The 16,212-nt window shown below is 32.5% G+C and overlaps 2 protein-coding genes across 2 annotated transcripts; both read right to left on the reverse strand.

The window, feature by feature from the left end:
- Nucleotides 1–1,961: 1,961 nt before the first annotated feature.
- LOC128164649 (fucolectin-1-like) lies at nucleotides 1,962–5,368 on the reverse strand. Its single transcript, XM_052828606.1, has 3 exons — nucleotides 5,197–5,368; nucleotides 3,079–3,306; nucleotides 1,962–2,475 (listed from the first exon to the last, which is right to left on the reverse strand). The coding sequence occupies exons 1-3, from the start codon at nucleotides 5,351–5,353 to the stop codon at nucleotides 2,252–2,254; spliced, it is 609 nt and encodes a 202-aa protein (XP_052684566.1). The 5' UTR covers nucleotides 5,354–5,368; the 3' UTR covers nucleotides 1,962–2,251.
- Nucleotides 5,369–9,828: 4,460 nt separating this feature from the next.
- LOC128165183 (fucolectin-6-like) lies at nucleotides 9,829–13,263 on the reverse strand. Its single transcript, XM_052829436.1, has 3 exons — nucleotides 13,092–13,263; nucleotides 10,656–10,883; nucleotides 9,829–10,052 (listed from the first exon to the last, which is right to left on the reverse strand). Exons 1-3 carry the CDS (start codon nucleotides 13,246–13,248, stop codon nucleotides 9,829–9,831), a joined length of 609 nt encoding a protein of 202 aa, XP_052685396.1. The 5' UTR covers nucleotides 13,249–13,263.
- Between the last annotated feature and the right edge of the window lie 2,949 nt (nucleotides 13,264–16,212).

Raw genomic sequence — 16,212 nt, forward strand, 5'->3', positions numbered from 1 at the left:
GTTTTTTCCATTAGTAATTTTTTTATGTATTTGACTCTTAATTGCTGGTATCGTGGACATATTAAGACAAAGTGATATTCATCCTCAATTTCGGATCTACAAAATTCACATATTCTGTTATTTCGCAAAATATTTCTGTGGCGTCCACTTTCTATGGATAAATTATGTGATGACATTCTGATTTTACTGAGTTGTTTTTTGTAAATACAAGGAATGGGTTTCACCAAATAATATTGCAGTGAAAAATGGTCAACAATATTTTTATATAACATACATCTAGATGAACTATTTATATCTGCAAAAAGAGTTTGTACAAAAGTATCAATTATTCTTTGCTTAATAAGTAAAAAATGGCTTTTATAACATATTTTGTGTTGGTCAGCCCAAATGTAGCCTAAACCAATTTCAAACAATTTGTCTTTGATATTTGACACCCAGTTTGATACATTTTTCAATTTGTGTTCACACTCTTCTAACATTTTATCATAGCATGACCTCAAAATACAATTTTTAGTTTGTAATAATTTAAACCAAAACTTAAAAATCCGAAAATAGCGTACAATCCTCAAAGGCAACCTGCCAGTTTCAAAATACACCATAGACGTATTTGTATTTTTTCTAACACACAGAACATTTCTTATGAATTCTAAATGTATTTTCTCAATGTCACACGCACTGTGGTTTCCCCAGACTTCACATCCCTAATTCAAAATACTACTTACATAAGAACATACATGTAGTTTCAACATTTAAATTCAATTGACTAACCTTAGATCTTAGACAGAACATTGCTTTTCTACCTTGACTGGCTAATTGTTTTGTGTTACATTAAAATTTCCATTATAGTTCAATAAAACACCAAGATACATAAATTCATCCACAACTTAGAAATTGTATGTGCAGCTAGTATGTGCAGGCGAAACTTGCGGAAACTGAACCTGTACATTTAACATTTCTTCTGGAACTTCGAGAGAGTGGTAAATATGTACAAAGCATTATTCAGGCATTGTTAAAAGGCCAACGATTCGCACTGATAAACTAATGAAAATTTATTAACGTTATTTGAGTTTTTACTACATTAGTACAATGGATCTTTCCAATCATTGTAAATTTTATATTTTGTAAATGATTGCTTGAGAAAAACACGATGCACTGATTCATTGATACATTGTATATAACATATCTATGGGCACTATATAATAAAAGCATTTTGAGCTCGTACAAAGCGAGATATGAATCAAATAAAATCAATGTGATAGCAATACACCACATCTTAGCAAATAACAATGTTATCTGTAAATCAAATAGGTACATTTGTGTATTAAAATATTAGAGCCTTAGAGAACCAGATGGCAAACACATTAACTGATTGCTTTTGTTTATGTTGCATGGTTGTTGATGTTCGTTTCTTCTCTTTTTTAGATTCATTGAGATTTCGTTTAGAGTTTGATTGTCTCAAGCCCCGGCCATGAGTCGGCATACTTCTCTCCCCGTGGGATGGGAGAGGATCGTACATATTGGCCGTGGTTTGCGACGAAAGTTGATGAAACGAATTAATCATATGAAAATTAGATCAGCAAATTATATTTTCTGAACAAAAGTGAAAGGATAAAAATTTTACATCTGGTAAAAAAAAAATTGGTATCATCTCAAAATACACCATCTTTTAATGAGAAATAAAAATAATGGAATGCAGCAAGTTTATTGGAGAAGTGAAAAGGGCATGGTCACGATTTTGTCAAAAATTATTTTCCCGATTTTAATGTTTACAATGCTTTACTAAGGCATTTTTAGTAGGCAACCAAAATTTGAGTATCATTTGTTGAGTTTTAAGCGAGTTACAGAGCTTACAATTCTTTGCTATGTAAACAAATCTTAAATTTTGTTTACAATCTGAATATTGAGGGGAAAAATCCAATTTCATACCTAAAATAAATGTGTTAAACGTTAGAAACTGTTTATTTATACTTAAAATGAATAAAAAATATCGACAAATCAGATTAAAAAAGATGTTTTTACTGGTATATTGAACCTATGTAAACAAAAACAGGGCACGAACCTTGTTTACATGACAAAGTGTTGTGAGCCACGTATCTTAAGCTTGCTTATAAATCTACGATTGACTCTCAAATTTCTCTTGATCATTAGAAATACATTTCTAAAGCATTGCAAATAATAAAAATAGTAAAATTGAATTTGATCAAAATCGTGACCATGCCCCTTTAAAGTTATATAATAATGACACGTACATCTATGCATTAAACGTTAAAACTCGAATTTCACATAAAGTTATAGGGTAAAAAAATGTTTGGGAATTGCTCAGTTGAATTTTGACAAACCGTGCACTTGTCGGTTCATTACATACAACATGAACAACCTGGGCATCTTCTCCGGGACCATCAAATCCCCCACAGAGGACCGGAAATGAACCACTTACTTCACCCAGATAAACGGAGATAGCACGAAGGCGGTCACCTTTAAAATGAGGAAAAACAGGATGGATGTAATTGATACGGTGTCTTGTTACCAATCTTAGTTAAATTCTGTAACCAGCGGTTTAACAAAAATACCGAGTGTCTTCTAAATTCTTCACAATATTAAAATGTTTATAAAGTGAATTTTCTTGCATTATCTTCTTGAATTTGCTGATTACACTAACCCTTCGACCATTTATGAGAAAACGTCACAGTAAACCAACTTCGCGTTTGAGAAATTTTTGCGAGAGTCGAAACCCTCGCAAAAAGTATTGTCACAATATTTCTCGCGGGAATAAAACATTGCGAGTAGCGAATTTTTTATCATAATGTTAAATTATTTACATCTGCCCGATAAATAAAAGCGGTGTTTTAAATTCCGCGAGATGTGCTTCTCGCGATTTTACGCGGATATTAATTCCTCGCATATAATAAGGAATTTACAGTATGTCTCTGCTATTGTATTTTCAATATACTATACTCTGTGGTTGCAAATATTAGTCGCTACAAAACAGTTAATCAGCGACAAATCGCAAAATGTAGTCGACGCGTGGGCGCATGCGTGCGTGTGTGGGATATTTGATGAGTGAGTTCCATTTCTTACCATGTTCATCGATTCTGTTAAAAAGTGTGACGTATTCAACATCGAAGGTGGCTTCTAAGTCAATGATCACCCACGGGGTAAGTTCACCCTTTGTGTGCACGCACTCCTGCGCCCATATTGTTTTTACTACTTTGTCATCCACGGCATAATGTGGGGAGTGGGCGGGAGGGTTACTCTCAGAGCTCATTGTAACTGGTTTGAAGGCTGCCACATTCGTCATCTCCAGTTCTGTGAAAAACAAAGAACTGATTCTAAAATAAATTCTTTTATCCTCGGACATCCACATGTGATCATGTCCTTAACTTGTATCACGAACACCAATTAGTTAAATCAATTCACGGTTTATAAAGCGTAAACTGTTCCAATCCAGTTTATCTTCGTATGAATTTGGTACCTATTAATTTTATCACAATAAATCTATTTATATTAGATAAACATCAATCTCTATGATTCATCAGTAGAGTTTTCTATCCAACAAAACATCCGCCGCAACGACCAGAAAACACAGGAAAATATGTGGTGGAGTTAGATTTATTCCTGATTCTATTCTTCGACTTTACAAACCAACAAATATATTTTTTAAAAATGAATGTTTTAAAAATAACAGAAAAACATGGAAAATAATCCTGGCAGTTTACTTTAGACCGCTATTAATAAATTACAAATAGAAAAAGTTACTTTTATAATAAAAAAATAATGGGCTGGTTAGATCTAATACTGGTAGCTGATTATAACAAACCTCTGGTCACTCGTATCATTAACTGTACAATTATTACATGTTACTCCCAACACTATTTGGGAACGTTCAGGGGTATCTGTGTTTAACAAATCTGGATGAAATGTCGAGAAAGGAATAAAATAAGGTTTTTTATAAATAATTATGTGTAAAACGTTGTACACCTATATAAGGTCAAAATGTACGATAAAAAACTTTTTGGTGATTCATGCAGGTATGAATGTAGCGACCATTGCAGAAAAAAATACATAACACGCGTTTTACTGCATGTCAAAAGGCTGATGCTTAGTAGATCTTACATTTAATTTAAACAATCTTTAAAAGGATGCCAATATGGTGGGGTTTTGTGGAAAAACTACAATAGCAAAACTCTTAATTTATTAACCATACCATTAGGTAATTTACACCAAATTTAGTTTATTTGCAAAATTTCAAGAAAATCGACCATCTGGTTCTTTTTAGGGGTCATCTCAAAATATAAGTACATTTACTATAGGAATATATAGGAAATTGTCATTTTCAGCTATTCGAAGCAGATTTAAAAAATACTACAATAGCCTTTTCTTCGAATTCTAATATGTGATTAGTAACATCATTTTCTACCTTATATATAAAGAATACTGAATTCTACTGTCTTGCTTTTAGTGGGGGTCATCTCAAAATATTAAAGTACACCATATTTTGCTACATATTTGGAGTATTTCAAATGTAGATTGGTAAAATGGTGAGAGTAGCATTATTCTGTGATTTTGAATGGCATACGATTTTTACTTTTTCTTTTATGTTATTTCTTACAACGCACTCCTACAAAGCTTCATTTTATCATGACGTCATAAAAGCAAAATGGCAACGCTCACCTACCGTACAACGAAAAATAATTTTAAAAAATACAATTTTCCTAATCTAAATATTTTTATCTGTATTTTGTAAATTGTGTTCAATCTTTCAAATAATATCGAAAAATTTTCATAAAATGTATATATACACACTGCATAAGCCATTTTACTAAAATGCCCAAAAACGTGCGCAATGAAACTAAAGTCGGCCTCCTTAAATATTGGATCTTTAAGCATTTTAGCGAGTGTAAGAGAAAGCATGCCATTCAAAGAAACATGATGGCATGATGCGTTAGAATACAGTTTTGCATTTAAATATCATAATTCAAATTTAATCCCAAGAGAAAAATGTCTCAAAACATTTTAAAGTTATACTGAATTTATGTAGTGTGTGTGTGTGTGTGTGTGTGTGTGTGTGTGTGTGTGTGTGTGTGTGTGTGTGTGGACATTTTACTTATTTTTCAATAACAAGAACTGACAGTATCCATATTGAAATCAAAGTATGGAAAATAATATGTAGATGCATAAACATGTTAACAATTATACCGTAATAGCTCCAGAAACCAGCGCTGCCCCCGTCAAATGATACATATATCTTCCCATCGAACTGGCAGAGGGACTCCAAAAGGTTGAAGAAGAATGAGACGCATTTGCTTCTTCTAGCGCAAAGCGTGGCACAATCAATCAAGCTTGGTACCAACATTGGAGGTACGTTCACATCTCTCCTAAAGTCCAAATTCGTCTACCTCCGAAAATGATTAGAAATATTAGAAGACACCGGCGATAAACAAAGAAGGCATATTACAAATGTGTATGCCTTGTGAAAGGACATCACCAATTTGTTTGAAGATTCTGCATATATATTGGGTTGAGCTTATGTGGAGAAAGCGCAATATCACTAATGGACATTAGATAAATTCAAATCTAAACAAATGATCCCAAAATATAACCAGTTTCATTCCTGTCGCTTCGGTGTTATTCAAGCAATTGTAAAATCTTGTGACCATGTTGCAGATGATTTGGGATTTAGGACTTCTGGCACCAAATGGGACCATAGTGGTGGACAATGTCCTGTTCTTTGGGGATCCGTACACAAAGGAGGGGTTTATGGGTGAACGAGGAGAAGGCGTTACCAAATTCAACGAAATGGTCAGACAGGACGGAAGTGTCCACAAGGTACTTGCCTGTATTCTGTTATCCGAAGATATAAAATGTGTTGGAACATGGGTGTATATATAAGGCTAGTATAGATGACATTATTAAGAACCTCCATATAGGTCATGCATATATGAGGATGCACAATAATTCTTCTTTTGTTCTGCAGAATAACAAACAGATTACGTCCAAATTACTGAATACTTAGTCTAATAATTCAAGTTACTTCAATATTAGAAACTAATTATAGAGTAAAAAATAGAATGGTTTTAAATAAGATTTGTATGCTGTTGCTTCATTTTATAATACCCAATATATTTGTTTTTAATTCTTTTGTAAAAACTTTTATTTTTGATTTCTATGTATAAAATAGTTAGTTTTTGTATTTTGAATGATTCACCAAAAAAGATACAGAGGAAAGAAGTCGTTGTTATGTAAATAAACTGGAGTCTTGTATTTGTTTACAAATACTGTAAAGTAAAGAAATTGCCATTTCTTTATCAAAATAACTTGTGGAAACAAGATAGACTGATTCAATGGATTCATAGATAATTTCGTCAGAACAAAAGCAACATTAGATTGAAATCTATACCAATACAACAAATTTGTAAACATTAACAGGACCCGAGCTTTGTTTACAAAACAAAGAATTCTGACCTCTGTTACTCGCTTGTAACCCGATATTTGACGTTCAATTTTTTTCAAAGCATTGAAAACATCTACGTGTATATTAATTGAAATAATAAATTTTGAAAATTTTGAGCTTAAATCGTGTCCAAGTCCCTTTAAAAATTTGAAGCACAGAGAAAGAGAAGTGGACTCATTTATTGCAAGTTGTGCAATTCTATAAAAATTATACGCATCGAGGAAAATTGCATTTTTTTTTTAATCTGGAAAAAATATTTATTTTAAATTGAAAAAAGGTGTATCTCTCTAATTATGATACTTAATTAACATGACTGTGTATCCTAAATTGGATATACAAATATTTAAATGATATACGTGTTATTATATCAATATAGGAATTACTGTACTTGATTTTTATCGTTAATTAAAGATAATGGTGCCAATAAGAGACGGTATGTTCATTATACGGAGGAAGACGGACGTGGACGGCCGGAAGTAGGAGGAAGCCTCTACTGACCCGTTTTAATTCATTTTTATTTCGTGCAACAGCAGAAATTATATGTCTTAAAAACATTTTATAATGAAAGCCACGTGTTCATGTTATTACAAATGTATGTGACAATAACAAATAAAACGATTCATTTCTCATAAAGTATCTTTGTTGCTTCGTGGGGAAAAAACATAATAAACAAAACCTCTGATTTCAGTGCATTTTAAGTCGTTCGTGTAATGATATTGCAGTACAAAATAAATATTTACGTGCATGCGTGCGTGCACGCGCGCGAGTGTGTATCATTTCATTAACTCATAAAATAAGTAGTTTCAACTTTTTTTAACTTTCTTTATTGCGTAAGACATACATCTTATTGCATACGAAATTTTTTATAAATGATATCTGCAGCACATTGTATGGATTTACCAACAAATGGTAATAGCAATGAATATGTAGTACAGTGATAATAGCATTGGAGAATGTACAATTCAACACATCGATTTAATTACAACAATTGTTTTAAAAATAGTATATCAGTCAACATGTAGTTTGAAGGCATGATGTAAGAATTTTCCTAAGTTACAGAGTTCTCTAACATTGTTTCCACATAATAGCTGTATAAATTTATACATTGATGGTTTTTTCCATTCGTAATTTTTTTATGTATTTGACTCTTAATTGCTGGTATCGTGGACATATTAAGACAAAGTGATATTCATCCTCAATTTCGGGTCTACAAAATTCACATATTCTGTTATTTCGCAAAATATTTCTGTGGCGTCCACTTTCTATGGATAAATTATGTGATGACATTCTGATTTTACTGAGTTGTTTTTTGTAAATACAAGGAATGGGTTTCACCAAATAATATTGCAGTGAAAAATGGTCAATAATATTTTTATATAACATACATCTAGATGAACTATTTATATCTGCAAAAAGAGTTTGTACAAAAGTATCAATTATTCTTTGCTTAATAAGTAAAAAATGGCTTTTATAACATATTTTGTGTTGGTCAGCCCAAATGTAGCCTAAACCAATTTCAAACAATTTGTCTTTGATATTTGACACCCAGTTTGATACATTTTTCAATTTGTGTTCACACTCTTCTAACATTTTATCATAGCATGACCTCAAAATACAATTTTTAGTTTGTAATAATTTAAACCAAAACTTAAAAATCCGAAAATAGCGTACAATCCTCAAAGGCAACCTGCCAGTTTCAAAATACACCATAGACGTATTTGTATTTTTTCTAACACACAGAACATTTCTTATGAATTCTAAATGTATTTTCTCAATGTCACACGCACTGTGGTTTCCCCAGACTTCACATCCCTAATTCAAAATGCTACTTACATAAGTGTCAAAAAGAGAGAACATACATGTAGTTTCAACATTTAAATTCAATTGACTAACCTTAGATCTTAGACAGAACATTGCTTTTCTACCTTGACTGGCTAATTGTTTTGTGTTACATTAAAATGTCCATTATAGGTCAATAAAACACCAAGATACATAAATTCATCCACAACTTAGAAATTGTATGTGCAGTTAGTATGTGCAGGCGAAACTTGCGGAAACTGAACCTGTACATTTAACATTTCTTCCGGAACTTCGAGAGAGTGGTAAATATGTACAAAGCATTATTCAGGCATTGTTAAAAGGCCAACGATTCGCACTGATAAACTAATGAAAATTTATTAACGTTATTTGAATTTTTACTACATTAGTACAATGGATCTTTCCAATCATTGTAAATTTTATATTTTGTAAATGATTGCTTGAGAAAAACACGATGCACTGATTCATTGATACATTGTATATAACATATCTATGGGCACTATATAATAAAAGCATTTTAAGCTCGTACAAAGCGTGATATGAATCAAATAAAGTCAATGTGATAGCAATACACCACATCTTAGCAAATAACAATGTTATCTGTAAATCAAATAGGTACATTTGTATATCAAAATATTAGAGCCTTAGAGAACCAGATGGCAAACACATTAACTGATTGCTTTTGTTTATGTTGCATGGTTGTTAATGTTCGTTTCTTCTCTTTTTTAGATTCATTGAGATTTCGTTTAGAGTTTGATTGTCTCAAGCCCCGGCCATGAGTCGGCATACTTCTCCCCGTGGGATGGGAGAGGATCGTACATATTGGCCGTGGTTTGCGACGAAAGTTGATGAAACGAATTAATTATATGAAAATTAGATCAGCAAATTATATTTCCTGAGCAAAAGTGAAAGGATAAAAATTTTACATCTGGTAAAAAAAAAATTGGTATCATCTCAAAATACACCATCTTTTAATGAGACATAAAAATAATGGAATATGCAGCAAGTTTATTGGAGAAGTGAAAAGGGCATGGTCACGATTTGGTCAAAAATTATTTTCCCGATTTTAATGTTTACAATGCTTTACTAAGGCATTTTTAGTAGGCAACCAAAATTTGAGTATCATTTGTTGAGTTTTAAGCGAGTTACAGAGCTTACAATTCTTTGCTATGTAAACAAATCTTAAATTTGGTTTACAATCTGAATATTGAGGGGAAAATTCCAATTTCATACCTAAAATAAATGTGTTAAACGTTAGAAACTGTTTTTTTTTATGCTTAAAATGAATAAAAAATATCGACAAATCAGATTAAAAAGATTTTTTTACTGGTATATTGAACCTATGTAAACAAAAACAGGGCACGAACCTTGTTTACATGACAAAGTGTTGTGAGCCACGTATCTTAAGCTTGCTTATAAATCTACGATTGACTCTCAAATTTCTCTTGATCATTAGAAATACATTTCTAAAGCATTGCAAATAATAAAAATAGTAAAATTGAATTTGATCAAAATCGTGACCATACCCCTTTAAAGTTATATAATAATGACACGTACCTCTATGCATTAAACGTTAAAACTCGAATTTCACATAAAGTTATAGGGTAAAAAAATGTTTGGGAATTGCTCAGTTGAATTTTGACAAACCGTGCACTTGTCGGTTCATTACATACAACATGAACAACCTGGGCATCTTCTCCGGGACCATCAAATCCCCCACAGAGGACCGGAAATGAACCACTTACTTCACCCAGATAAACGGAGATAGCACGAAGGCGGTCACCTTTAAAATGAGGAAAAACAGGAATGATGTAATTGATACGGTGTCTTGTTACCAATCTTAGTTAAATTCTGTAACCAGCGCTTTAACAAAAATACTGAGTGGCTTCTAAATTCTTCACAATATTAAAATGTTCATAAAGTGAATTTTCTTGCATTATCTTCTTGAATTTGCTGATTACACTAACCCTTCGACCATTTATGAGAAAACGTCACAGTAAACCAACTTCGCGTTTGAGAAATTTTTGCGAGAGTCGAAACCCTCGCAAAAAGTATTGTCACAATATTTCTCGCGGGAATAAAACATTGCGAGTAGCGAATTTTTTATCATAATGTTAAATTATTTACATCTGCCCGATAAATAAAAGCGGTGTTTTAAATTCCGCGAGATGTGCTTCTCGCGATTTTACGCGGATATTAATTCCTCGCATATAATAAGGAATTTACAGTATGTCTCTGCTATTGTATTTTCAATATACTATACACTGTGGTTGCAAATATTAGTCGCTACAAAACAGTTATTCAGCGACAAATCGCAAAATGTAGTCGACGCGTGGGCGCATGCGTGCGTGTGTGGGATATTTGATGCGTGCGTCCCATTTCTTACCATGTTCATCGATTCTGTTAAAAAGTGTGACGTATTCAACATCGAAGGTGGCTTCTAAGTCAATGATCACCCACGGGGTAAGTTCACCCTTTGTGTGCACGCACTCCTGCGCCCATATTGTTTTTACTACTTTGTCATCCACGGCATAATGTGGGGAGTGGGCGGGAGGGTTACTCTCAGAGCTCATTGTAACTGGTTTGAAGGCTGCCACATTCGTCATCTCCAGTTCTGTGAAAAACAAAGAACTAATTCTAAAATAAATTCTTTTATCCTCGGACATCCACATGTGATCATGTCCTTAACTTGTATCACGAACACCGATTAGTTAAATCAATTCACGGTTTATAAAGCGTAAACTGTTCCAATCCAGTTTATCTTCGTATGAATTTGGTACCTATTAATTTTATCACAATAAATCTATCTATATTAGATAAACATCAATCTCTATGATTCATCAGTAGAGTTTTCTATCCAACAAAACATCCGCCGCAACGACCAGAAAACACAGGAAAATATGTGGTGGAGTTAGATTTATTCCTGATTCTATTCTTCGACTTTACAAACCAACAAATATATTTTTTAAAAATGAATGTTTTAAAAATAACAGAAAAACATGGAAAATAAACCTGGCAGTTTACTTTAGACAGCTATTAATAAATTACAAATAGAAAAAGTTACTTTTATAATAATAAAATAATGGGTTGGTTAGATCTAATACTGGTAGCTGATTATAACAAACCTCTGGTCACTCGTATTACCTGTACAATTATTACATGTTACTCCCAACACTATTTGGGAACGTTCAGGGGTATCTGTGTTTAACAAATCTGGATGAAATGTCGAGAAAGGAATAAATTAAGCTTTTTTATAAATAATTATGTGTAAAACGTTGTTCTCCTACTGTGGTTTCATCAATTTTCGTTGAATACCAATTTTCGTTGATTTCGTTGTTAAGTTTATCCTTGAAATAAAATATTCATTGAAACGCAATTTCTACTAATACTTTGTATTGATAGGGTCATTGACCACGAATTTGCGTATCCTTGAAACTGTGATTTTCACTTTATCCACGAAAATTCATACCCTTGAATATTAATGAAACCACAGTATATAATGTCAAAATGTACGATAAAAAACTTTTTGGTGATTCATGCAGGTATGAATGTAGCGACCATTGCAGAAAAAATACATAACCCGCGTTTTACTGCATGCCAAAAGGCTGATGCTTAGTAGATCTTACATTTAATTTAAACTATCTTTAAAAGGATGCCAATATGGTGGGGTTTTGTGGAAAAACTACAATAGCAAAACTCTTAATTTATTAACCATAGGTAATTTACACCAAATCTAGTGTATCTGCAAAGTTTCAAGAAAATCGACCATCTGGTTCTTTTTAGGGGTCATCTCAAAATATAAGTACATTTACTATAGGAATATATCAGAAATTGTCATTTTCAGCTATTCGAAGCAGATTTAAAAAATACTACAATAGCTTTTTCTTCGAATTCTAATATGTGATTAGTAACATCATTTTCTACCTTATATATAAAGAATACTGAATTCTACTGTCTGGCTTTTAGTGGGGGTCATCTCAAAATATTAAAGTACACCATATTTTGCTACATATTTGGAGTATTTCAAATGTAGATTGGTAAAATGGTGAGAGTAGCATTATTCTGTGATTTTGAATGGCATGCGATTTTTACTTTTTCTTTTATGTTATTTCTTACAAGGCACTCCTACAAAGCTTCATTTTATCATGACGTCATAAAAGCAAAATAGCAACGCTCACCTACCGCACAACGAAAAATAATTTTAAAAAATACAATTTTCCTTTAAAAATCTAAATATTTTTATCTGTATTTTGTAAATTGTGTTCAATCTTTCAAATAAAATCGAAAAATTTTCATAAAATTTATATATACACACTGCATAAGCCATTTTACTAAAATGCCCAAAAACGTGCGCAATGAAAACTAAAGTCGGCCTCCTTAAATAATGGATCTTTTAGTATTTTAGCAAGTGTTAGAGAAAGCATGCCATTCAAAGAAACATGATGGCATGATGCCTTAGAATACAGTTTTGCATTTAAATATCATAATTCAAATTTAATCCCAAGACAAAAATATCTCAAAACATTTTAAAGTTACACTGAATTTATGTAGTACTTTGTGAAAAAAAATGATTTTTTATTGTCCTGTGTGTGTATATATATATATATATATATATATATATATATATATATATATATATATATATATATATATATATATATATATATATATATCTGTGTGTGTGTGTGTGTGTGTGTGTGTGTGTGTGTGTGTGTGTGTGGACATTTTACTTATTTTTCAATAACAAGAACTGACAGTATCCATATTGAAATCAAAGTATGGAAAATAATATGTAGATGCATAGACATGTTAACAATTATACCGTAATAGCTCCAGAAACCAGCGCTGCCCCCGTCAAATGATACATATATCTTCCCATCGAACTGGCAGAGGGACTCCAAAAGGTTGAAGAAGAATGAGACGCATTTGCTTCTTCTAGCGCAAAGCGTGGCACAATCAATCAAGCTTGGTACCATCATTGGAGGTACGTTCACATCTCTCCTAAAGTCCAAATTCGTCTTCCTCCGAAAATGATTAGAAATAGTAGAAGACACCGGCGATAAACAAAGAAGGTATATTACAAATGTGTATGCCTTGTGAAAGGACATCACCAATTTGTTTGAAGATTCTGTATATATAATGGGTTGAGCTTATGTGGAGAAAACGCAATATCACTAATGAATCTCCCAGCCTGTCCTTTTATACGGGTTTTTTACAATCATCAGTATTCAACTCGTGATCCATATGATCTGGTCTTTAAACTTAACGATTTGCTATTTCTTCTAGAGCTTTATTCTATAAATATAAACTAGTATGCTACTATTTTACAAATAAATTCATGTGTAGGCCTATAAGTTTCTTCATTTGTAGCTGCTCAGATTATTTTTTTCTACAAAATTATTGCCAATTTTAAGTACATATATACGCATAATCAGAGGAAACCACCTTTGCTGGATCAATAATGACCACACTAGGGTTGAGACCGTTATCACCTCTTCGTAAGCGATGTCAAATTTTGTAGCATTTTAACCATAAAAAATTATCTTTTGGGGGAAGGGAGGGGGGGGCTATGGTCACTTAAGAGGCGTACCGTGTGACAACGCCATTGCAATGTGGTGAACTTGAGGGTCAATTTATTATAATAAATTGTTAATAATAGATATTATTCATCAGATCTAATTACGCCATCTAGCGTCAATTCAGTGAACACCATTGGGTGAAGCCTTTGGGTTGTTTGATTTAGATTTTGCAAACGAGTCTGTTGATTTTGTTTTAAGCTGATTTGTTTCGTATTTCAGTATATTTCAAAAAATTGGTTGTTCGTTTTGCATAAACGTCTTCATTGCTCTTTCCGCCGCCCTTAATGGAACAACCGAATTTATAAAAATACTTTATTGACTATATCGATGTTTTATCCAAAATTCGTTTACGGTATAACAGATACATTCTCATCTAAGTAGATTTTTTGTCGTTATGCAGAGGCGGATCCAGCAATTTGGAAAAGGGGGGGGGGGGGGGTTCCATTTGATGAAAACCCATATGAGCAAAATTCATCATTTGTCAAAAAAACAAGGACTTTTTGAACGTTTTCCGTGCATATACATCTGTATTTAATAAACATTTATATCATCGCTATCTATTTCACATCTATTTAAACAGCAGAGTGCACTGCATTATTGAGCGTTTTGCCGTTTTGGTTTAGGTAAGGAAGATTTGCATAATATCTAGCCTCAAGAAACGCAAGTCTCCAGCAATGAGAAAGTGCTTCTATGCTTGACAGAAAAGAAACACTAAGAAACAAAAAATAACTCAGCCTAATTACGACAACTATATTAAAAATGGATATTTTGTTAATTTTTTTATGTCTTCGATGTTTTAAATTCTGAACTATTAATCGATTTTGATTTCTATCGATTGCCTTCGTCAACAAAGGTCTAAATGATAGGATTGGCAATTGTCGTCCAAGGGAATTGATGTGACCTCTGTAATGGGTGCGCTACATCATCCGGCACTAGTATAGATGCGATCATATTTAGAGAAGTTTTGAAAAGTTGGGCATTTTCACAATGGTTTACATGTAAACCCTTTACACGGTATTTTTGTAACAGAATTTCTCGGAAACAAAAAAAGGCTTTCTTTTGTGTTTCATGTGGGTATGAAAGTACATGTAGCTAGCATTCCAGAAAAATAGCATAACCCGCATAAGCGGGTCATGTAATTTTCTTTGTATTTTTTGTATGGAATGCAGTAAAACTCATCTATTTTAATTACTTAAGTTAATTTACGAAACAATACATTTGAAAGCGGCTTTTTAAAGTAAAACGAATGCATGTACTCGTACTTGAACGTCGTTTTACTCGATGGCTTGTCAGTTCAAAACTGTATGAACTACATGTATGATTATTTTTTTTTTTTAAAGAGATAGAGTAGAAAATACATTGTCGATGTTGTGTTTTTAGCGATACTGCTTAATTTTATGTATTTTTTCTTTAATTTTCCACATGTTTACCCAATGTAGTAAACACCAGATGCTGATATTTCGATAAAAAATCGATAAGGTTTTTTCATATAAGAACAAAATTAACGAAATTCTTTAAATAAGCAATTTTAAAAGCATTTATTTGAGATAACTTCAGTCTTTCCATTATAAATGAGGAAAATTGCCTTTAAATAGGCATTAAACGTCTTTAAAAAAAATTCATATGTCCCAGAGAAAGGGGGGGGGGGTTCCGACCCCCGGAACCCCCCCCCCCTGGATCCGCCAATGTTATGTATATTTGTTTCTTAGACTGTGTATCATAATTAATAGAGAAGCCCGTTGGTGAAAGGGTAGAATATCTTATGTGGCGGTGTAACGAAGAATGTTGACCCGTATTGAAAATTGACACGGTGGTTTATTCAAAACTGAATATTGAGACCAAAGGTGTTGAATAAAGACCTCACTCAGTTTACAATTGACCCGCGTCGTGTAACCGGTTCTAAATTCGACAGTTAATAAACACTTATTAAGGAATTGATCTTTATATCTTTAATTTGATGTATTTTAGCATGAATGTATTCAATATAAAATAGTCTCTCTAAAAGCATAAAACATCTCGATTTATCAGATCAACCCTTGTATGCAACTTTATCAGCTTTTTCTTTGAACTATATATGCTATGAGTTAAATTTGGCCCCCATTTTTGCCATTTTTTAAAGTGTTTCGGGTACAATAAAATGTTATGTTATTTCTTAGAAGAGTTGATATAAAATATATTTTTCACCTATTTATTTGATTTATTTGTACTCACTGGCAGTATATGACGTCAGAAGTGACGTTATATCTGTAATTGAGTCAAAATCAGTCAAAAATTGACATTTTTCTTATCATTTTACGAATGGGAAATATAGAGCGCATGCTTGAACAAGGAAAAATTTTTGTCACTTATTAGTCTTGGCTAAAT

Source organism: Crassostrea angulata, chromosome 10 (genome assembly GCF_025612915.1).
Source record: "Crassostrea angulata isolate pt1a10 chromosome 10, ASM2561291v2, whole genome shotgun sequence".
Taxonomy (NCBI): Eukaryota; Metazoa; Mollusca; class Bivalvia; order Ostreida; family Ostreidae; genus Magallana; species Magallana angulata.

Excerpts from the sequence above, each read along its gene's own strand:
- LOC128165183 (XM_052829436.1), bottom strand. The coding sequence starts at position 13,248 with ATGATGGTACCAAGCTTGATTGATTGTGCCACGCTTTGCGCTAGAAGA. Across the intron at positions 10,884-13,091 it reads TGGTTTCTGGAGCTATTACG|AACTGGAGATGACGAATGTG; the intron begins GTATAATTGTTA and ends TGTTTTTCACAG. Across the intron at positions 10,053-10,655 it reads TAACAGAATCGATGAACATG|GTGACCGCCTTCGTGCTATC; the intron begins GTAAGAAATGGG and ends CTCATTTTAAAG.
- LOC128164649 (XM_052828606.1), bottom strand. The coding sequence starts at position 5,353 with ATGTTGGTACCAAGCTTGATTGATTGTGCCACGCTTTGCGCTAGAAGA. Across the intron at positions 3,307-5,196 it reads TGGTTTCTGGAGCTATTACG|AACTGGAGATGACGAATGTG; the intron begins GTATAATTGTTA and ends TGTTTTTCACAG. Across the intron at positions 2,476-3,078 it reads TAACAGAATCGATGAACATG|GTGACCGCCTTCGTGCTATC; the intron begins GTAAGAAATGGA and ends CTCATTTTAAAG.